This window comes from Lissotriton vulgaris, chromosome 8 (assembly GCF_964263255.1).
Source record: "Lissotriton vulgaris chromosome 8, aLisVul1.2, whole genome shotgun sequence".
Taxonomy (NCBI): Eukaryota; Metazoa; Chordata; class Amphibia; order Caudata; family Salamandridae; genus Lissotriton; species Lissotriton vulgaris.
This window is the reverse complement of record NC_141696.1, coordinates 162,471,954-162,494,608: the sequence shown is the minus strand read 5'-3', so window position 1 is coordinate 162,494,608 and position 22,655 is coordinate 162,471,954. Positions and strand designations below refer to the sequence as shown.

At 45.4% G+C, this 22,655-nt stretch overlaps 1 protein-coding gene across 12 annotated transcripts in view; it reads right to left on the bottom strand.

Annotated features, from left to right (window-relative positions):
* Positions 1–22,655, bottom strand: part of EMSY (EMSY transcriptional repressor, BRCA2 interacting) — a 339,048-nt gene that overhangs the window by 130,116 nt on the left and 186,277 nt on the right. For all 12 annotated transcript variants that reach the window (XM_086933879.1, XM_086933880.1, XM_086933870.1 and 9 more), the window contains exon 13: positions 14,306–14,479. In XM_086933879.1, coding sequence (XP_086790005.1) covers positions 14,306–14,479 — 174 coding nt within the window. The remainder of the gene's footprint in view (positions 1–14,305; positions 14,480–22,655) is intronic.

The following is a 22,655-nucleotide window of genomic DNA, read 5'->3' as shown; positions in this document are numbered from 1 at the left end:
TTTGCAACCCATAACCTTTGTTATGTAAAAAGGGACCAAACTTTTCCCCTAGCCAATCAGAGCCACTCACCCTCTAGAACCCTCCTTAGAGAACCTTTTGCACCTCAGACTTTCGGGCACTTGTGCTATAATACTTTTTGTGCCAAATCCGAGGTGAGCCTCTCAGGGGAGGAAGGTGGGGGTATGTGAATCTATGAAAGCTTCCAATACTGGAGAACTACAGTTACAGGTAAGTAACTTGTTTTCTTACTCCAGTACTGAAGCTTTCATAGATTCACATACCTGAATCAGAATAGCAAGCAGTAAATTATAGCACATTTGTTTTTTGTCACCTTCCTTTCAGCAATACGCAACCCATGATAGATGCACATAGTAGTAATCGTATCAATATATACATAGACATACAATCAACAATAAAATGTGCTTACCAAACAAAGGAAGGAGGGATGAGAAAGAGGCTCACCGTTATTGGAAAAGGTTCCGCAGTACTCCTTGTCCCACTGCTGCATCGCATCTTGCATGAGCATCTAGGCAGTAATGCCTGGTGAAAGTATGCATACTCCTCCAGGTGGCTGCTCTGCAGATATGCTGAATGGAGACGCCTGAAAATAGAGCAGTTGAGGTTGATACTGCTCTTGTGGAATGCGCACGAACACGTGCTGTCAATGGCTTTCCCGCTGCTTGATGACAGAACTGGATTGCACTTGAGATCCATTGTGCGATTCCCCGTTTTGATAACGGGAAACCCTTCCTTGGGGCACTAAAAACCACAAACAATTGTGTAGACTTCCTAAAAGGTCTTGTCCTTTGCAAATAAAACTTTAGGCAACCCTGAACATCTAGAGTGTGGAGAGTCCTTTTCGCCGCCGTCGATGGTTGAGGAAAGAATCTTTTTAGGATTAAGGGCTCATTTAAATGGAAGTCTGTTGGTACTTTCGGGATGAATCTTGGATTCGTTCTGAGCACTAATCGGTCTTCTCTGAATTGGCGAAAAGACTCTTGCGTCATAAGGGCTTGTAATTCTCCCATCCTTCTGGCTGATGTTAGAGCTATTAATAGAGCCACCTTCCAGGATAGGAATTTCAGATCAGCTTTGTGTATTGGCTCAAATGGTGGTTTTATCAGTTGTGATAAGACAATGTTCAGTTGCCATAAAGGTGGTGGAGGCCGGATGGGTGGGTAAGCTCGAAACAGCCCCTTCATGAATTGTTTCCCAATTCTTTCCGACCATCGAGAAGGACGGGCTGAATTTCTCCTGTATCTTGAAATCGCTGCCAAATGCACTTTAATAGGGGCATAGGCTAATCCAGATTTCGCCAGCTTAAGTAAATATGGGATGATCTGATGCGCCTCTGCCCGCAGAGGATGCAAGTCATTCTCCTGACACCAGAAGCAGAATCTTTTCCATTTCATCCTGTATGTCCTATCAGTGCTTTCTGCTCTTGCCTTCGCCAGGATTTCTCTGCATTCTGCTGGAATTTTCAAGTGATGAAATTCTCCGTAGTCAGGAGCCAGGCCGCTAATTGCAATGATGTCGGGTCTGGATGCCGCACTTGTCCCTTCTCCATAGTCAGTAGTGCTGGTATTGGCCGAAGACGTATTGGCTCAGTCTCTGATAAAAGGAGCAGCTCTGTGAACCAATGCTGTCTGGGCCGCCAAGGGGCTATCAGTATTATCCTGCACGGTTCTTTCTTCATTTTCGTGAGCACTCGTGGCAGGAGGGGAATCGGCGGAAAGGCGTAAGCAAAGACACCTGACCATGCCATCGAAAGCGCATTCCCCCATGATCCCCTTTGGTGACGCAAGCTTGCATAGAATCAGCATTTTTTGTTCTGGGCTGTGGCAAACAGATCCACCGTTGGTTTTCCCCATTTGGCAAAGATGGTCATCAGCTTGCCCTGATCCAGCTCCCACTCGTGACAGGTCGTTTTCCGCCTGCTGAGGGTGTCCGCTGTTGTATTTTGATCCCCTGGAAGATGTATGGCCTTCAGAGTGACACCGTGATCTATCGCCCATTTCCATATTTTCTGAGCTTCTCTTGATAGAGAGAGAGAGAGATCTTGTGCCTCCCTGTTTGTTTATGTAGTGCATTGCAGTTGTGTTGTCCGTCTGCACTAATACTGATCTTCCTTCCACTCTTGGCCGGAAGGCCAACAATACCAATCCTATTGTACTTAATTCCAATAGGTTTATGTGAAGGCGTTCCTTTTTTGTTCCATCGGCTGCTGACCTGTAACTCCTGTAGGAATGCTCCTCATCCTTCGAGAGAGGCATCCATGGTAACTACCAACGGAGCTGGTTCGATCAGGTAGGAAAGACCCACGAGATGTTCTTCCTGTGAGTCCACCATTTTGCTGCCTGAAACATTGGATGCGTGATTTTTATCTTGTCCTCGAAGGATCCCTTTGCTTGGCACCACTGAAGGTCTAGCTCTTCCTGTAATGGTCGCATCCGTAAGCGACATAGGGGAATGAGTGGTATGCATGAGGACATTGTCCCCAGTAGCGATTTGTATCTTCGGACTGACAGACTTTATTTTGCTGAATTCCTTGGCTAGAGAAACGAGTCCCAATTGTCTTTCTATGGATGGGAATGCTTTGTTTTGTGATGTATCCAGGATTGCACCTAGAAACTTGATCGTCCTGGATGGCTGTAGAGATGATTTTTCCACATTTAAGGTCAGGCCCAGGTCCGCAAATAACTCCAAGCAAGCTGCAATTGAAGCTTGAGCTGCCTCCTGCGATGGTGCCTTTACCGACTAGTTGTCCAGGTATTGAAATATTTGGTGTTTTTGTCTTCTTAGATAGGCTGCCACTGGCGCCAGACATTTTGTAAATATTCTCGGTGCAGATTTCAGGCCGAATGGTAGCATGAATTGAATTGGTAATGGCCTTTGGCCACTGTAAAACAAAGGAATTTTCTGTGTGATGGATGGATGGGGATATGAAAATATGCATCCTGGAAATCTAGGGAGGTCATCTGATCTCCTGGGTTTAAGAGCAGCAGAATATCTTGCAGGGTCACCATTCTGAATGACTGTTTATTGAGAGAGGAATTTGGGGACCTTAGGTCCAAGATTGGACGCCACCTGAAAGCATCTTTTCTGATCAAGAAGAAACGGGAATAAAATCCTCATCCTCTTTGGGAGTTCGGCACCGGTTCTATTGTTCCCTTTCGGAGCACTGCCCGAATCGCCCGACGCATTTGAGATAGGTGTTTGCTTCTTGATATGTAGGTAACGTGGGAGGAGAAAGTAGAGGAATTCCAATGTTTGTTCAAATTGTATTATGTGGAGGACCCATTTGTCCGATGTTATCTTCTGCCACTTTGGTAAATAATAAGTCACTCTTCCACCCAGGGGAACATTTGACAAGATAGAAGGGGAAGGAACTGCAATCTGTAGGTTGTCATTGTCTTTTATTATTATCTTTTCCAGAACAAGCTCCTCGTCCTCTGGGAGTGGACTTAGAGTAGCCCCAGAATGCTTCTGTCCATATTGCTGCCGATAGGGCTGCGAAGAGGAAGAGTAGGATGAGTATCGTCCCTGCTGGTAGCCACCTCTATACGAGGGTTGTCCACTTCCATGGGCGCCTCGAAAAGGTGTTTTCCGGAACTGTAACGCACCCAAGGATTTCGCTGTATCCGTGTCTTTTTTAGGTCTCGCCTGTCGATGCGCATGCGCATCGAGCTTGCGAGACTATGGGGGCTTATCCACTCTTGAACCAACTTGCAAGGAATCGTGGCGATTCCTTGCAGTGCCCGTGACTTTTAAGCTCAATTCGCATGCGCATTGAGCTTAAAAGCGCGTGCACATCAGTTCCCTCATCCGCACGTCGCATTTCTCCTCCCCCCTCCCCTTCTCTCTTCCCTCCGTCTTGTTTATTTTTTTTTTACCCGCTCCGCCCCCTCCCCTGCCCGCCGTGTCGCATTTCTCCTCCCCCCTCCCCTTCTCTCTCTTCCCTCCGTCTTGTTTATTTATTTTTTTACCCGCTCCGCCCCCTCCCCTGCCCGCCGTGTCGCATTTCTCCTCAACCCTCGCCTTCTCTCTCTTCCCTCCGTCCATTGGTCACCTCTCTGCTGTCAAGGTAAATTACATCTGTATACCGGTTTATTTTTACGTTGGCGCAATCGTTCTCTTTCTTCCTTAACCCAAGCATAATACGTGTGGCCCAGGGCCCCTTACATCCTTCAAATGTCCGTGCTCAGCAGCCCCGCATGCCTTCCCCAGCAGCACCGCACACACGCCCCTCCCCCGCTGTCCCCGGAGCAGCGCGCAGACACCCGCCCCCTCCCCCGGTGACATGTCTCTCGCTGCCTCTGTTTGTGTTGGTGCAGCGAGAAATGTTCTGTCACAATCCCGGGAAATATCACCACCTCCGGGGATTATTTATTGACAAGCGAGCTCCTGCCCCGCCTCTCTCCTCTCCTCATTCGATCTCTCTCATTCGGCTTCTTCTGCTGCTCTCCCCTCCTCTCCTTTCCCACGCTCTCCTCCTGAAAGTCGTTTTCGTTTTGTCTCACAGCTCTCCGTTTACTTTCCTGCCTCCCCCTCTTTCACCCCTTTCTATTTTATATCTCCAATTTTCTCCTTTTTAGTTTTATTTATTCCAGTTCGTGTGTCGCCTCTTACTTCCTTTGCCCATCCAACCTCCGTTTTTGTTCTTCCTTTTTCGTTACATCTCCTGCTCCCTTTCCAGCTCGTGTTCTTCCTTCCCCTCCCTTGTTCCTCCCCTCCTTCTCGCGTGCACCATGCAGTACTTCCGCGTCTCACCTCTTTCCCCACTTTTCGACCTGCTAATCTTATAACCATCCTCTCCACTTTGCTGTCTCTTTCTCCACGTGGTCTGTCTCATTTCCCTCGTTCTCTGACTGCCTTTGTCCCAGTGCATCCTGATGCACACCACTACACATGGATGTCACTCTCTTGACACCTCTGCGCAGTCTCTCGTGCTCCTTCTTTCCTTCCGCTACGCCACACCCCCTCACTATATCATGCCATTGCACCTACTCCTCTACCCCCATCTCTGCCTACGTCTCACTTCTTCCACGTCATCACTTCCCCAGCCCTCCCTTTGCCCCTTCTCACCACCTTAAAGCATCTTCAGATCAGATGCACACTCTAAAGTGTGCACACACCCTTTTCATGCCCTGTCCTCCCTCTCCTCGTGTACCCTCTAGAGCGGCACTCTCTTTTAATGCTCTTTCTTTCTTCTCATCACTTCTCTTTGCCCCCCCCCATTTCTTACAATATCCCACCCTTGAGCCCCCTCCCTCACTTTCTTTTCTTCCCTTCTTACGCATCCACATTTCATTCTTTTCTCTCTTCCCTCTGCGCCTTACGGCCTTCCTCTTCTCCCCTCCACTATTAATTCTCTCGGAAGCCTTTTCTCTCCTTTTTCCTATGCTCGCTCCCCACCCTTCTCCCGCACTTCACTTCTCCAGCCTCCGTCTCATCCTCTCATCCTTATCTTATTGTTTTCGTCCCCTCCGCCAACGTCTCATCTGTATCTCGTTCTCTTCTCCGCTCTCGCCTCATTTTCTTCATTTTCCCTCCCTCTGCGTACCCGTCCTCATCTCCTTCTATTCTCCCCACCCCTCTTTCTTATCTTTTTTTTACAAACGTTTAAGCTATTGCCATTTATAAATTACAATAAATTTTCTTTAAGTATTAATTATTTACAAAATTAAAAGCCATTGTTATTTGCAATATCAATACATCTAAGTCACGTAAAGACAACACACATTGCATTACAAATGCTATAGGTGTCACATTTGCGAAAGTTAAAACTATTGACATTGTAACTGACAAAGCTATTACTTTTGCTATTTTCAAAACCAACACATAAATAAAAAAAGTGTCATTTACAATACCAATCGCTCAAACTTTCCTAATGCGAGACCTATTGCATTTCCAATGCTTGTTAATAGTTTGAAGGGTCTCATCCACCAGGCGCCCAAAAAGATCCTTCCCATTAAAGGGTAGGTCCAGAATTTTATTTTGGACTTCTGGCCTAAAGGAAGTGGCCCTCAGCCAACCTTGGTGCCTCAAAACTGCTGCTTCTCCGAGGGAACGAAAGGCTGTGGTAGCTATGTTCATAGCGCAATCAATAACTTCAGCCGAAGTTCTCTCTCCTTCCTGCAGAACTTTCTTCACCTCCTGCTTAGAGTGTTCCGGGAGGAGGTTGATATAGGGTGCTATATAGCTCCACATTTGTCTGTCATATCTGCCCAGGATGGCAAGGGCATTTGCAGTTCTGACCAGGAGTGCTGACATGATGGAGAATCGTTTACCTGCGTTATCTAAACGCCGGCCTTTCCTGTCCGGAGGTGCTGCGATTGGTGCTGCTGGATTCTTTGATTTTTGCTGCGCTGCCTGCGAGATTATTGAATCCGTTTTAGGATGGCCCAGTAAACACTCCTGGGCGTCCCCTGGCTCCTTATACTTTTTGTCCAGTCTCGCCAGTACCGGTGTAACGGTTGCTGGAGTGGTCATGACCTGTAATCCTTCTTTCCATATGTGGTCAATAATTGGTATAGACCTGACTGATTTTTGATAGGGCTCCTTAAAGTCATATATGGTAGTTGAAATCTTTTTGCCGCTCTCTCCATTAAGTTGTGGAATCCACCAATCTCCGCTGGTGGAGAATCCGCCGGTACTTGGGTGGGTGATGGTGGAGCTGGGATCATGTAATCATCCCATTCCCTGTGAGGTTCCGTTAGCTCCCCTTCTTCGCGGTCCTCATCAAATGTGGTCCCAGGATCATCTTGCTGTAGGATCTGAGGTGTCAGCGGAGTAGTGTCTAACAGACTTTCCCTACTGCGGACTGAAGTGGCCGGAATTTAACATGGACGTGAAGGTGGAACGTCCTGAGGAACCTCTGATGGAGGAAATCTCTTTTTATAATCCGCCAACATGGATTACAAATCCATCAACATGGATGATGGCATTGCTACCATCTCTTCTTGAGGCTCTTGTTGGTAGCAGCGGTATGAGATGCTGTGATACTCTTCACACCCTTCTTCTTCATCTTCTTCTTGACATTTTACATGGAGCTCAGATGGGCTTGTGGCATACCCAAAAGGCCCATCATCCTCCTCATCATCTGACTTTTCCTCCTCCAAAAGGTGCTACAGGACCAATGGAGTACTGTTACTTGGGGAAGTCACTGCTGGTGTGATCTCCTTCCTATTCTTTTCCGGAGTAGGTCTCGAGATAGTCGTCGATAACACCGTTGGCGAAGCTGTTGTCAGTGTAGTGGGTCTATTCTTCGCCGACGACATAGTAATCGTCGTCGATGTTCCCTTCGACGACCTCATTGTCATTCTCACCGCCGTCGACTACGTCGTCGTCAGACGCCTCCGCCGTCAGACGCCTCCGCCGTCAGACGCCTCCGCCGTCAGACGCCTCAGTCGTCGACGCTCCAGTCGTCGACGCTCCAGTCGTCGACGCTCCTGTCGAGGCTGGCTCCAATACAGTTAATGGTAGCTCTTGTACCTTGGTCGTCTCCGTAGACTATGATTTCTTCGTTGACGCTCCCGTCGACGATGTAGATTTTTTCACCTTCTCCTCAGGAATACTAGAGGATGGCTACTTGAATGATGCAGGAGCCGACGGTGGTGTTGAAGGCTCAGAAGAGGCTCTTTTGGATTCTTTTTCTTTCAAATTGAGTCCTTTGCTCTCCTTTGTCTTTTTCTCAGGAGATTTTGAAGGACTACGCCCAGAAGACCCTTGGCTGGTCTTTTTTAGGGCCTTCTCAGGACAGTCCCCTGAGGAATGAGCCTGAGGAGATCTTGATCTTTTTTGAGATCTCCTGGTTGAAGAGGAGGATTCCTGGTCACTGTCACTAGAAACAACCTCCTTTCTGGCCTTGATCTTCTGAAGCCAAATCAAAAGGCGTCCCTCACGATCTCTAAGGGTCTTACTATAGAAAGTGTGACATACCTTGCAATCCTTTGCTTGGTGATCCGGATAAAGACAGTATATACAGTCTTCATGTGGGTCTTCGGTGTAGAGTCTCTCTTTAGAGCAGGTGGCACAGGCTCTAAAAAGACCATTTTTAGGTCTCGCCTGTCGATGCGCATGCGCATCGAGCTTGCGAGACTATGGGGGCTTAACCACTCTTTAACAGACTTGCAAGGAATCGTGGCGATTCCTTGCAGTGCCCGTGACTTTTAAGCTCAATGCGCATGCGCATTGAGCTTAAAAGCGCGTGCACATCAGTTCCCTCAGCCGCACTCCAGGCCCCCGCTCCGCCCCCTCCCCTGCCCGCCGTGTCGCATTTCTCCTCCCCCCTCCCCTTATCTGCCTTCCCTCCGTCTGTTCCCTCTCCCCGCTCCGCCCCCTCCCCTGCCCGCCGTGTCGCATTTCTCCTCCCCCCTCCCCTTCTCTCTCTTCCCTCCGTCTGTTCCCTCTCCCCGCTCCGCCCCCTCCCCTGCCCGCCGTGTCGCATTTCTCCTCCCCCCTCCCCTTCTCTCTCTTCCCTACGTCTGTTCCCTCTCCCCGCTCCGCCCCCTCCCCTGCCCGCCGTGTCGCATTTCTCCTCCCCCCTCCCCTTCTCTCTCTTCCCTCCGTCTTGTTTTTTTAGTAGTTAAATTGAACCAGAATTCAGACAGTTACAACTCTATGCTGACACCAGTGAAAGCGCTGCGCCAGTTCGCCACGTTCAACTGTACGGCGCTTTCAAACGAAGACACATTTGCATGTTAAAACTAGGTGGGCACTGTACACTTTTGACACACGTAAGATGGCGTCTTTGCCCACCCCGCTGCTGTGCAGCATTTTAATGTTCCGACGTGGTCCCGTCGCCGAGCGCTTCATGATTCCGGAGCTGGCTTTGACGTGGCAGCCTGGATGGAAGAGCTCAGCTGAGCCTCAAGCTATCGTATGGACAGAAGGGGGCAGCAGAGCCGACTGTACCTGTGAGTACCTAGTTTCATGCCAAGTATAAATCACCCCATGCCACTTCTTTTCAACAGGACAAGAGGCGCTATAGCCTAAGGACAAGACGATCCTCTCAGTCCCGGCCCCACCTTGACACCAAGTGTACTCCTTTGCCACTTTTCTAGCTTTCATGATGCTTTACTCCTGGATGGACCCTTGTAGAGCAGAATCTTAACTTTGCACTTTAAAAAGAAAGCGTTTATAGTGTTTAATACTAATTGCTCTGAGAAATCTATCCCCAAATTGGAAAGGTTCTTTTTTCTAACGTTATTTTAATTTGCGTCCCCGTCCAAATTTTAAATGTTTCAATTTTGAGTCCGATAAAAAAAATTGTTGCCACTCCCATTCAAAATGTACCAATTATAGATTTTGACTATGCTCATTATTTTCTCAATATTATGACGGTCGTAAAAGGGGATCGAATTGCTGGGTCGTAATTTCATCTTTTGACGCGTAATTCTGGTATACGCAAACCAGTTAGAGAACTCTCTTCTTTGTCTCCACTATAATTGGCCTGTCATATGTTCTATCCAGTTTCAACATTTTTGCACAAGTCATGATTTTTAACACCACGTTCATGACTATTGCAAAAAAATCACAATGGGATAACTAGATGCTGCTTGATCATTGAACATAATTTAAAAAAAAATAATAATACTTACTTTTTGTAACGCTTCATACTATACTTTTGCTGTTTCCGAGCACTGCAAATAACTGGCTTTACTACAACTCAGTTTAATGGTACTAAAATTACCCACACTTGTAGGCTAAGTTGGCTTTTCATGTATTCTAACTCATGACTACACTAATAGTGCTCGCCTTCAAAACACATGCACGCTCGAAAATTCTGAAAGTCATATTTCACTGACGCATACTTCGAACCGTACATGCTACCTATGGCTTGTAACCAGTCATGGGCAAGAAATACATATCCTCCATGCAGCCAATTAGTACAGGCATGCTCAGCACCGAGAACTAGAGGCACCTATAACCTCATCCGAAATCAAAGATGCGAAATGCTAACTTGCCAAGGCAAAAATCTGACTCCCGCTGGAACTTTACCAAGCATATGCTGACTTCCTAGTCCCAAAACTGGATAAACTGTACAGTCAGCAGCAACTGAAGTCACCCGACTGCCCACCCTTAGGGAGGCACTTTTGGTCTCGATCCCCAAGCTTGGCAAAGACACTACTGATCCCTCGTTTTACAGACCATTAGCAATCTTACTCTCGGATTACAAAATTATGAGCTGAATTCTCGCAGATCTCATGCTACCATTGATTTCTCACTTCTGCAAACTAATTTGGTGCAATGGTTGCCACAGAGCGGCACTAGCTAAACTTGAATGCCCCACTGATGAAGGCAGCCTGGGAATAACAAACTTTGAGCACTATTACTTTGCATAGCAGCTACAATGGGTTTGCCGCTGGTGTCACTCATCTCAACAATAAGGACACAGCACCAGCGGCATAGTAAGTGGAAATAGTATTGCACCACTTCTGTCAGTTTGTACATTCTGTCCCTCCTTGCTACGGCTTAATAGGAGTGCTACACATGTTTTCATAGACGTTTACATATCACTGCACAGACCCGCTTCCTATGCACGACCATCCTACTTCAGAGCAAATTAAACCCTGAAACTGTCTAAACCGCAGCTAACCTGAAGCAGTGGCACTGTGCAGGTTTAGTGACTGTGGTTGGCGTGTTTCACTATGAACATCTTTTGTCCTTTCATTCGATTATGGACCAATCCAACATCCACAGAGGTGAATTCTTAACCTACAACACTTTGACTCGCAATCTTCAATCTAAATGGAATACTGTACTTGATGAACAGCAAACACATGTGGTCATACAAAAGTGTTCATACTATGGGCTCTGGCCGACGTCTCCGCTAGGTGACCAAGGCGCTTGGTGCTCACATAGATCACCTTGGAATGGCTCCAAGACAAATGAAAAACAGAGTTGGGGAGGGCTTTAAATAACACAGAATGAGAGAACACTGGCGTACCCAGCAACAGTTTCCAGAAACACAACATTCAAACGTGTACAGTTCTTTGTAATGCACAGAGCCCATTTTGCTGCTGGGAAAATACATATTTTTTTCCCTCTGAATAAATGCCCACTGCCGATTTCAGACATGTTGGACATGCTATGGTCATGTCCCTCTCAATCAAATTTCTGACTGAAAGTCACCTCTGACCTAGAACAGATAACAGGACATACCACTTAGCATACCTGGGAAGTTTGCGTTCTAGGCATATTAATCAATTGAATTGGGCATTTGCTTAGTATTTTCTTTAGTCTTCAACATGACTGGAGCAAATCTTCCATCCAAGCCCTAACAAATATAGATTTTTGTAATGTATTAAAATGTATGACATTTTGCTTGTTTCTGAACAGTAAGAGATTTTTCATTCTTTGCCTACAAAACAATAACGTTGGCATTTTCCCGGCTTACCTCCCTGCCCGTATTATATCCATTGGTGCATAACCATCCATTTAACCACTTTTCTTAGGTTATAGCTCCTCTGCCTGAAAACTGGAAGCCAGTTTTCTGTGTTTTTAGCAGCAAGGAAGGTATTTAGACAACAGTCCATCAGTAAAGTCAGTCAAAGACTAGGGGGCACCACCACCACATCCACCACATCCACCGCATCCACCACCACATCCACCACCGCATCCACCACTTCCACCGCATCCACCACTTCCACCGCATCCACCACCACCGCATCCACCACTTCCACCGCATCCACCACTTCCACCGCATCCACCACCACCACATCCACCACTTACACCGCATCCACCACCACCACATCCACAACCACCACCACCATATCCACCACCACCATATCCACCACCACTTTCACCACATCCACCACCACCACATCCACCACATCACATTTGTATTTGTTAGATGAATACATCTAAGTCACGTACATACAAAACATGTTGCATTACAAATGGTATAGGTGTCACATTTGAAAAAGTTTAAAGTATTGGCATTGTAAATGACAAAGCTATTAATTTGGTTATTTTCAAGACCAACACATAAAAAAAAAATGTATTTACAAAACCAATAGCTCCAACTTTTCTAATGCGAGACCTATTGCATTTCCAATGCTTGTTCTCCTTTCCAGCCATTCTCAAGGATGTAGATGAGAAATAGATTATAAACGTCTCAAATCTTCATGAAATAGACTGATAATGAAGCTTCTATCCAGTTGGAAATCCAGAGTTTGGGCAGAGCTCAAAGGAGACTCCCTAGCACAACGTGCCGGTAGAAAACCTGAGGGGCAAAATGTTCTCTCAGGAGGGTTCTAGAGGGTGAGTGGCTCTGATTGGCTAGGGGAAAAGTTTGGTCCTTTTTTACACAACAATGGTTATGGGTTGCAAAAAGGAAATGGGCCTAGGCCTTTTTTCAGTTAACTATACTGCTAACCATTGCTTTTTTATGTACTGGAGACTCCCGTCTTGACGACGGGGAAATGATTCAGGTATGTGAATCTATGAAAGCTCCAATACTGGAGTAATGGAAGTACCATGTAAAACCCCACTTCTACTCTTAAGAAACTGTGACGTGATGTTTAGGCACTGTCTCAAATCACAAAATGCTAGACAACAACAGAGTTTCTAAAGTCTATCAGACAGACTGCTACGATTGTTGGCACAGACAAATAAATTCTGGTCTTTCTGAAAAAGAATCACAAATACTCCAGTTATGTACATCTGGCTCCTGCAGTACACGTTATTCATCGAAAGTGTGCATCTGGAGAAGAGAGGGAGGACTGCATTATGGACCATCCCATCGGTAACTCCCTGAGAAGGCCAACATGTTGGATCACCAGTGGCTGCTGTTCAGCAGATGTTCTTTCTTGTAAAAAAAAAAATTGTGGTGCACTAAAAGGACTTCTGGCACTGACCCTGACCAACACCTGCTCAAATTAAGCACCAGTATCAGCAATCCTGAAACAGTATTCCCTGCACTAAAAATAGCTTTGAAAGATAGTGCCTTGAACCTTCATCTTTGGAAAAAATAAACATACTTAGTGACTTTATTTTTATGTGCTGTGCCTGTCATAGTCACTTTAACAAGTTTGACAGTTAAGTACCAGGCTTTTTTGGGGTTCAATTTTAAAAATGCAGTTGACCTGGTGTAGAGGGTGCCAAACCTGAATACAGATGTGAGCAAGCACATTTCGAAAGCAGGAGTATGTTTAAAGACTCCACTAGCTTAATAATAAAGAGTGCAATATTGTTGGAAGATGTAATGTTTCTACCTGGTAACAGAGAATCGTAACGTGTATCCACTTTGTATTTTGAGAGCAAGAATGGTGCTAATGAGCATTTCCTCTGCCTAGAATACTAGGGTCTACTGCGAGTTGAGGATCTGTAGATATAACAGGGACCGGAGTATGTAAAAAACAATTACCATACAACTGACTTGCTGTTTTTGCTGGTCATAAAAAGTGGAGGGTATCTGATGTTTTTCGACATATCAGCTCAACTAAACTAAAGCTGTCCCAACACTTCTTCAGAAGTAAACTATGTTTTTTTTTTCAGAGCCCCGTATAAGAGGAGGTAAGCAGCAGGCACCAAACTGACGACGCAGTAATATTAATAGCGTGTTGACAACCTTACAAACAACAAGTCTTGGCACCTCCAAGATTGTTAAAAACAGAGATGGAGTTGTGCCCATAAAATGGTGGTAGAAAAACAGGTTCCTGACCTGAGGCTACATAAGGGTCTTGATAAACAGAGGCATGAGGAGAAAACTTGAGAATAAGTAGTAAAAAACCACTCAAGGCCCCATTTGTTAAGAAATCTGCACTCTATGAGTAACAACATATCATTAGTGTAGATTTACTATTTCAAGAATTCACAAAAAACATTTCTAGGTGAGACCTGGAAACCTTATCTACTTGTAGGTTAAAGGCATAATGCTTGAAAGGTGTATTGAATTGCATGAAACAAAGAATACAATTGTATGCAAAAACACTGGAAAGTACAAATGCATTTGCTAACATCCACCATCCCATTCAAACCGTGAAGTAGACCACAAACTCTCCAGGATTGGATGGGGTCAGAAAAGGGTTTCGTGAAAACACATAAAAGTGTCTGTTTGTCCAAGAAGACAAACCTGCAGGAATTTCTTAATTTGAGAAGTAGATTTGCATTCACATAGAACTATTTGCGCTTTTAGGACTAACTCGCACATGCACTACCTTCAAGAACGAGGGCATCAATTTCTAAAGAACCCCAACACTCAAGCAGAACATCAGTAAGAAAATGTATTTTTGACTACTAAGAAAAAACACAAAACTACCATTGAAATATGAGGGACTGTTAAAGTGTAGCACTTACCTGAGTTTTTCCTTGCTGCCCATAGACTATTTTAGTAGGGATGATTTTGGTTGCTGGCTGAACCGCTGACCCCATCCCTTTTGGCTGAGTGACAATCATTTTAGTGATTGGCCTTGTAGCAGTGATGATTGCAGGCTTTGTTCCTGTTGACATTCCCTGGAGCGTCTTTTCCCCCTGTAATGTAGGCAAATGGAGAATTCTTAGCCTCCTAAAATTTTGCATGAATATATTGCCAAAGCAAGTTTAAGAAATGAACAGCTGAGTAGGTTAATGAGATGAAAATTACAACATTTCACCCATCATCATCCGGCATGGGTCCCACGATTTGCCATAACAAGGAACAGATAAGCGAATGTTACTTACACAAAGGGCAACGTTTGGGGTTAAGTGACAATGCAGACAGCTACTATTCTGAAAATACCTATACTTTACAAATCACTAATGAAAAAAATACAGCCTTTTTAGCTCCCACATTTCAACCACTAAAAATTCTATATTAACATTAATGATGAATTAACACCTTCATTGCATGTGTGGATGAAGTTTCCCTAGTGCAGGTAACCTACTGTGCTAATACAAACAAGACCCCCTTGCTAAGCCAATAAAATATTAGTTAACTAGGGTTACAAAGTAGCCGTAATGAATTATATTTTGAGGGGCTAAGAGTGGTTATTGTTTATTAACCCCTCCGCTGCGCTGAACGATCCGCGCTGGTGCGGAACGTTCTATTGCGCGGGCGGGGCCACGACGTTCAGCGGACGTGCTCAGCACTACCGAGGTAGAGCACGCGACGTCCACTGAACGTGTGCCGCACTTAACGGGTTAATCTCGGAGGAGAAGATGCTGAGTAAGCTAGCGGGGTCCTTGAATGTTAGACCTTCAAGTTACAAAGAGATTATGGCATTAGCCCTCAAGTAATCACCAAGCCAGTGCCACATTTTCAGAACTTCCTTCACATATAGAAAATGATAAAAATGTAAGTAAATTAAAAACTGGTTTTGGCCTTCAGAAGGGTCATGAATGATCTGCAGCATATAGGCTATGGACCCAAAGATGACAGAATTTCAGTAATCTTAAGCAATCGCTCTGAACTCCTGTTTTCATGAGGATCCTGCTTTTTGCCATTTTGAATTCAAAAGAGTAGTACCAAATAAGCAACACAGTCTGCGTTTGCAGTTTTTAAATGCACCTTTTTTGCACCTTCCGCAAACAAACACTCATCAGTTGAACGGAAATGTTCCTTACCCTGTAACCATTGGTTCGTAGCATATAGTGCTGTAGGTTCACATGCTCTCATTCTCCTGCGATCCAGTGTTGGTCCAAGACCTTTGCAACTTGTTTCTCTTCAAAGAAGTTCGAGACATAGGACCGGATTTAAATCAACTGTCCGCCCACAATGCAACAGCACATTGGCTTCACTTCAGATTGCTTTCTCACCAAACAGAGCAGTAGTGTATGTGAAGTACAAAGTCGAAGACAGTGTGGAGTGCATACTTTGATGAATTTTATATATACATTGGAAAAAACAGAACATCTGTGATCATCTGCACATTTCGCAGTGGAGGATGTGCGAGCATGTGAATCTACAGCACTACACACTACAAACAAATGGTTACTGGGTAAGTAATATTTTCTGTTCATAGCATGCATGACTGCAGTTACAAATGCTCTGCATCGACCATACAGCAGTCTCTCCTCAAAGCAGTAGCCAGGAAGTAGATGATGTAGATGCTTGAAAGAGGGTTCTTAAGACCGTTTTGCCAACTAAAGCTTGCTGACGCAGGAGGAGCAAAACAGACAAATGGTTAGTAAATGCATGTGGCGTTGACAAAGTAGCAGCCTTGCATATATAAATTAAAGAGATGTTACCCAAAAAGGCTAATGTGACCCACTTTTTGTTCGTAGAATAAGCTCTAGGGGAAACTGGAAGTGTACCTTTAGATAGTAAGTCTGGAGACATGTAACTATCCACCTGGCAAAGCCCGCTTCACAAATAGCAAAACCTTGGCAAAGGCCACAAAAAGTTAAGTAGACTTCCTAAATGATTTTGTTCTATCAATGTAAAACATGAGTTTCCTTTTGGCATCCCGAGTCTAAGGGTTCCTTCTGCCACTGACTGATTGAGAAAGAACACAGACAATTCATATGAAAGGGAGAAACCACTTTAAGCAGAAAACTGAAGTTGGTACGTAAACAACCCTGTCTCTATGAACCTGAATAAAGGGCTGCTGTACTGTGAGAGCTTGTAGCTCAGTAACTCCCATAGGTGAAGTGTGATTAGAAGGGCAACTTTCCAAGAGAAACTGCAGTTGACACAAGTGTAGAGGTTTGACAGGAGGATCCATGAGTCTTATAAGAGGAATATTAAGGTTCCATCCTAGTGCTGGAGGTACTACCCTCTTTAATACTCCATAAAGTCTTTAAGCACTGGAATTTTAAACACTGAAGCCTGCTGTCGGTTTTGAAATTAAGCTTCAACGGTTGCTGGGTGCAGCTGTATAAAAGAGCTGGTAAGACCTGCTTTATAGAGGTGCAGGAGATATGAAACAAAGTCCTGCACAAAGATATTAAGAGTTAGTTGATAGCTTGAGTTCCAGACAGATCATGTGGCACTTTTGTATGTGCGGAGTATGCATTCACTGAATCTTTTCTTCACGGAAAGCTTCTCTCCCATGGAAGACGAGTCTGTGGGGATGGTCATTTGCTGAAGGGGTTCAGTGTAAAGTCTGACAAGCAGCATATTGTTGCTGTTCCACCAAAGCAGTGAATGCAGAGCCTTGGTACTTACCAACACTAAATCCTCCCAAAGCCCTTCTACTTGAGCACACTGCACTGTTAGACGTTCCCGATCTGGATGCCTGTGCCATCTGGCATACGCCACAATTGTTATGCCTTAGGCCACCATTCCCAAAAACTTCATGGCAATTGAAACTGTAACAGGACTTTGTGTCTGATAAGAAACAGCAGCTGTTGGAATGTCATCACCCTTGCCTGTTAGCATAATGACTGATTATAGAAAGGGCTAAATTGGCTGCTGCTGTAGATCCAATTTCTTCGCATTCGTGGTGAAAACTGTGGAGTAAAGAGACTACATCTTGATCATTGTCTCTTGATGCGGCTCGTGATCAGCCTGTCATCTAGATATGGAAAGACGTGAAAAGCATTTCTACACAGGTGCGCTGTTAACACCACCAAACAGTTTGTCAATACCCTTGGAGGATGTGTAGTGACTCCAAGGGGTAGCTCCTACTGGTCCATGTACACAAGCTGCAAGTATTCTGTTCTACTCTGAGAAGTTGTAAAGCGCATAGCTACCTGAGATATGCCTCCCCAATTCTGGAACATAGTTCAAGGCCCACCTCAGTCAAATTAGACAAATAGACAGGATTTCAGCTGTTTCCTAAATCTCAGTTTGTCTTTCATAACCCGATAAGTAGAGAATCCCATAACTTAGAGAAAAGATAAGAGAAGGAGTGCCCATCGCTTCTGACTTTCTGCACTATTGGAGTCAAAGTCAGATGAGAGATTGAGGATCTCAAGGTTCTAGTAGGCATATAGGATCGTATCAAGTGATGTAATAGCAAAGGGCCCTTTTTTGACAAATTTGATCAGCAATACAGAGAGCTTTGAACTGGATCCTTGTTATAGATAGCCAGCGCAAAGAGGCCAATGAACTAGAAAAAGGGTGATGCTTCGGTATCCTTAAAAGAAGACAGGCTGGTACATTTTGCACCATCTGCAATCTCATTAATACATAGTGTTTGCATTATAGATCAAAAGAATTACTGTAGTCCAAGCGTAAAAAAACTAAAGCCTGGACCATGATCCTCCATATAGAAGAACGTACAAAATCTATGAACTGTCTGAGCATTCTCAGAATGCCATAACAGGTAACCACTTATTCCATAACTGTGATCCAAAAGGGAACTTGTTGTCTAGCCAAATGCCTAGATTTTTTTGTGTCACTTTCGACACGAGATAGCTACCTAAGGAATCAAGACAGCAAACCGTGGCCCATCAGTTAAATTCACTGTCGATCACACTCAGTATTGGTAGAATGCTGGGTGTATCATGGATCTGAAAGCCCCTTGGGGCATGTATGTGCACAAAATGATCACGCATGCATATTTCAGGGGTGAAACAGGGTGTCCTTCTGGCACCCTTGCAACCCTGAAATTGCATTCTCAATTTGCGATTCTCTAATCGCAAATTGCGACTGTCTTTCCATTCATTCCTATGGGCCTCCTAGCCCATAGGAATGAATGGGAAGGTATTCCTTATTTGGAAAATTCAATTTGCGATTCGCAAATAAGGAATATGTTGGATTCGCAAACTTTTTTCCAAATCCTACATACATTGCATTTTGCGATTCGCTAAAAATCGCAATTTGAGAATCGCAAAACTCTTTTTTGATACATATGGCCCTAAGTGATTTGCCTAGAATCACTGGATGTTGAGCGGACGCTGAGACTGGAACATGGATCCCCAGCTCCAAAGTCGGCAATTCTGGCCTTAGAGATACCCCCTGAACCTTTCAAGCCCTCTAGTGCTAGCTGACTGGTCCATTGCAGCCTGCCACCACAGTCGTGTTTCTGACCCCTGAGGAGGTGAGAGCAATGCTCTCAGAAGTCAGAAAGAATGCTTGCTCTGTCGGGAGGTGTTTACACCTCTTCCTCCAGCTACGCTAGTACATCAGTGTATCAAGGCAGGAGGCTTAAAAGGCCTCTGCCACCTTTGATATGTGACTCAAGGCTTCCCCAGACAGGGGAAATGCCAACCGCCTGCCCTGGGACCATTTGACACCAGGACAGGTGGGAAAATGAGCTAGTCAGGAGATTGTTAACCTTCAGGCTAGTACCACCCCTAAAGTGGGCTACCTAATGTGCTCATGGCTAGAGACATTCCACTATCTTGGTTTTTGTTGGAATTAGGTCCTCTGGGTCCGGTTAATACCCACTTCCCACAGGAAGTGGTCATATAGAGGGCGTAGTCACCCTAAAGGTCAGTAGGCCATTGGCTACCACCCAATACTTCCTGTAACACCCCTAAATACAGCATTTAGGTGGAACCCCTGATACCAGGACCTATGATTTCAAAGGACACAAAGAAGGAGTGGAGAAATCTGACCAGAGAACAAAGGAGCAATGACTGACTTGGCGCAAACCCCGCCAGCCTGCCTGCTGCACCTGACCCTTGTGGAGAAACCGATCTGTCCTGCCACTGTGCAGACTCTAAGACTCTAAGGGCTGCCAGTGCTTCGCCAACTGCCAAAGAAACTCCCTTGGAGTAGAGAAGCTACTCCCCAGCAGCCGCAAGCACCAAAGAAGCAATGTCTGATACACCGACCTGCCGCTGACTAAGACTACCAATGCAGCAGCCACCCAGAAAGAGGTTGTCATGTTCCTACAGGTCAGATCCATCCTCCCTGTAAGTGAGATGACACCAAGACCGACCAATGCCACACAACACCAATACCTGGGGTACTGGACCCCTTGCAACAACAGAGTCTTTTTGTGTCCAGTCCGGACACCAATGCCAAGGAAGACCGACCTGCAGGCTGAGGGACTTCAGAGACAGTGAGACCCACACGGAGAGTGGCCGAGCTGACCGGTTTGTTGCTTTTCTGCAAAACTAAAAGCAAAGAGCGAGTGGCCGACCGCTGCCACCTGACACCTCAAAGCACCTCTACACCCACACCCCAGAACCCTGCTTCTGATCGAGGTGAAGGTGCCCACAGGTTCCTGAGACCGACAAGAGCTGAGCCATCCTTGGGTCTGACCAGACTGGAGTTCCAGTCGCCACCTGCAGCCTCCTTCTGCAGGCCCGCACACTCCCTCTAAGTGTTTCCTGTACAGACACAACAGCAAAAAAAACACAGCACCAGTCCTCCACAGCCTGAGAAGTGGACCACCGGTGTCACTAAGTAACTGATCATCTAAAGGACTAAGCTCTCCTGTGGGTCCTCCCAGACTGGCCCCACAGTAGAGCACGCAGCGTCTTTCCGACTGGACTGTATCCCATTGAAGTGAGCGGAGCACCCAAAACCGAAATACCTCTACACCCAGCCGCCCCAGAGTCGCCCGAGTTAACCTGTTGGTGTTGTCTTAGACCTTGCCTCATAATCACATTAAGTCCAGGAGAACAGTACCATACGTTGCTGACAAGTGCCCAAATGCAGCACGTTTTCCTCCCATATGTTAACATTACCGCTTCAGAAACTGCAGTGTCAACATTCGAAACCTGTGTAAATTCAAATCTCGAAAAGTACATACCTGATTCCGATGGTCTTGGTATCTAAATTCATATACAAATAAGTGTTATTTTTTATAAAATGGTGCTGGATTCCTTTATTCAGGGCGTTTCTCACTTACTGCATATGTGTGTGTAATACATGCTTAGCACTACCCTCTGATATGCCTGATTGCTCGCCCACACCAACACAAAAGAGCATTTGGATTATCATTATGCCTCTAAAAGCCCACTGGTTTTTGGCTGGACTCTGACAGTGTTCCTCTTTTTGGTGTACGATTTAAAGAGCCAGCTTCCTACAGTGACCATATGAAAAGGTTCTAAATGTATGAACCCATTTAGTGGCCGAAGGTCTAGGATCGGTCTGAGTGTGCCATACTTTCTGGGAATCACAAAGTACAGGGACCTGGTCATGTTGATAGTAGCTGTATTGCTCCCTTTTGCAACATCGCTAGAACCTCTTGTAAAACCTGAAGATGGACTGATCAGAGTAAGAGGTGGTATGTTCTGGTTGGAATAAAAAAAGTCGACGCAATAGCCTTCCCATAGAACGCAAAGTAGCCATTGACCGGCAGTAATGTCTTCCCAGTAAGGTCGGAGTGGCTCAACCTTCCCCCAACAGGTGTTGCGTAATTATTGGGAAAAGAAGAGGAGTCACTGCTTTGGAAAAGAGGAGCCCCTAAAAGGTAGCTCCTCTGCCATGCTCATTGCCCAAGTATGCACCACTTTGAGGGGATGTGGGCTGCTCTGGGTCCTGAAACGACTTTGGGTATGTCTAGTCTTCGATGACAGCATCCTGGCTTGGACACCCCTCTTAATTGCTGCTTTCTTTAAAGTTGCCTTGGGACAGAGGTACTGCAGGGCTCTCAGACTTAGCCAGGTCTGTACCCTTCTTAATATTCAAACATCTGCTTCACCTGAGGATGAACAAATACTCAACATTGAAGAGTTCATTTAGGAGGGGCTGTTGCACCTAAAACTTGTTACCCCAGGCCATGCAGACCTCAGGGTGCCCTTAGTGAATGAGCAGACCAGTGTTAATGCCCCTGGCTGCTGTGTCCGTGGCATCAAGTGGAGACCTGATATTAAAACTGCTAATAATCTCATTCCCCTCTTGCAGTAGGGTCTATGGTAGGTATTTTAACAGCTTCTTCGTCTCCTCCCAGTGATAACCATCATACATGTAGAGGAGATCACCTGGTTAACAAAACGTAATTGTGTGGCTGTTCCAAATGCTACCCGCTTGCTAGTCTAATCAATTCTCTTGGATTCCTCATAAGGCAGGGAAGCCTCTCCCATACACTGAGCAGAACCCCTCTCACCCCTTCGAGGGCCTAAAGGAGCAAGTCCAGAAATATCTGCCCCCTAAAATAAGCTGTGACATCTGGAGCTGGCATGTATTTTTTCTGACTCTTGGTGTGACCACCCTGTCCTTTACTAGCTCCTTAAAGTTTTCTGTGGCTAATCACAAAATGCTGTTTTTGACAAAGTTTTCACATAAAAGCAGTACTCATACCCCACAGTACGAAGCATGTCCTGATAGTGATGCACTGCCCTCTGAATTACGCCATGGTATGCAGAACGGTAATCAAGCGGAGATGGTTTGAGTGGGTATGGCTCAAAATCTTGAACTACTGTGCTTTCACATAGATAACACCAATACTGACAGAGTGCTTGGACATCCAATGTTGTGACATATGATGGTCATTTGACATCAATGGGGTTCTCGTTAATGATGGGTCAGTTTCTATCTTGATGTAGTGCTCAGTGCAATATAGGTTTTTGAAGGAAAGCACTTGGGAGTCCATCAACCATCACAGTTTCTTCTGCCACCTAATCGTACTTGTTCTCCTTCTTACCCAACTGATTGGGGGAGTCTTTGGAGGAAGACTGATGCAGTTGAAGGAACCCCTACACTGGTCACTCTTTCTTCTACCTGTACCTCAGTTTGAGGTCAACCTCCAGTCTTCCTCTCAGCAAACACTTTAATGACTTCGGGATCCTTCTGGACTTCTGACAGAGAGTACATTTTACACAGTGGGGGAATTTAGCAAACAAACAGCATCAAGAGCACACCAGGCATTCACAGCATTTTTTCATC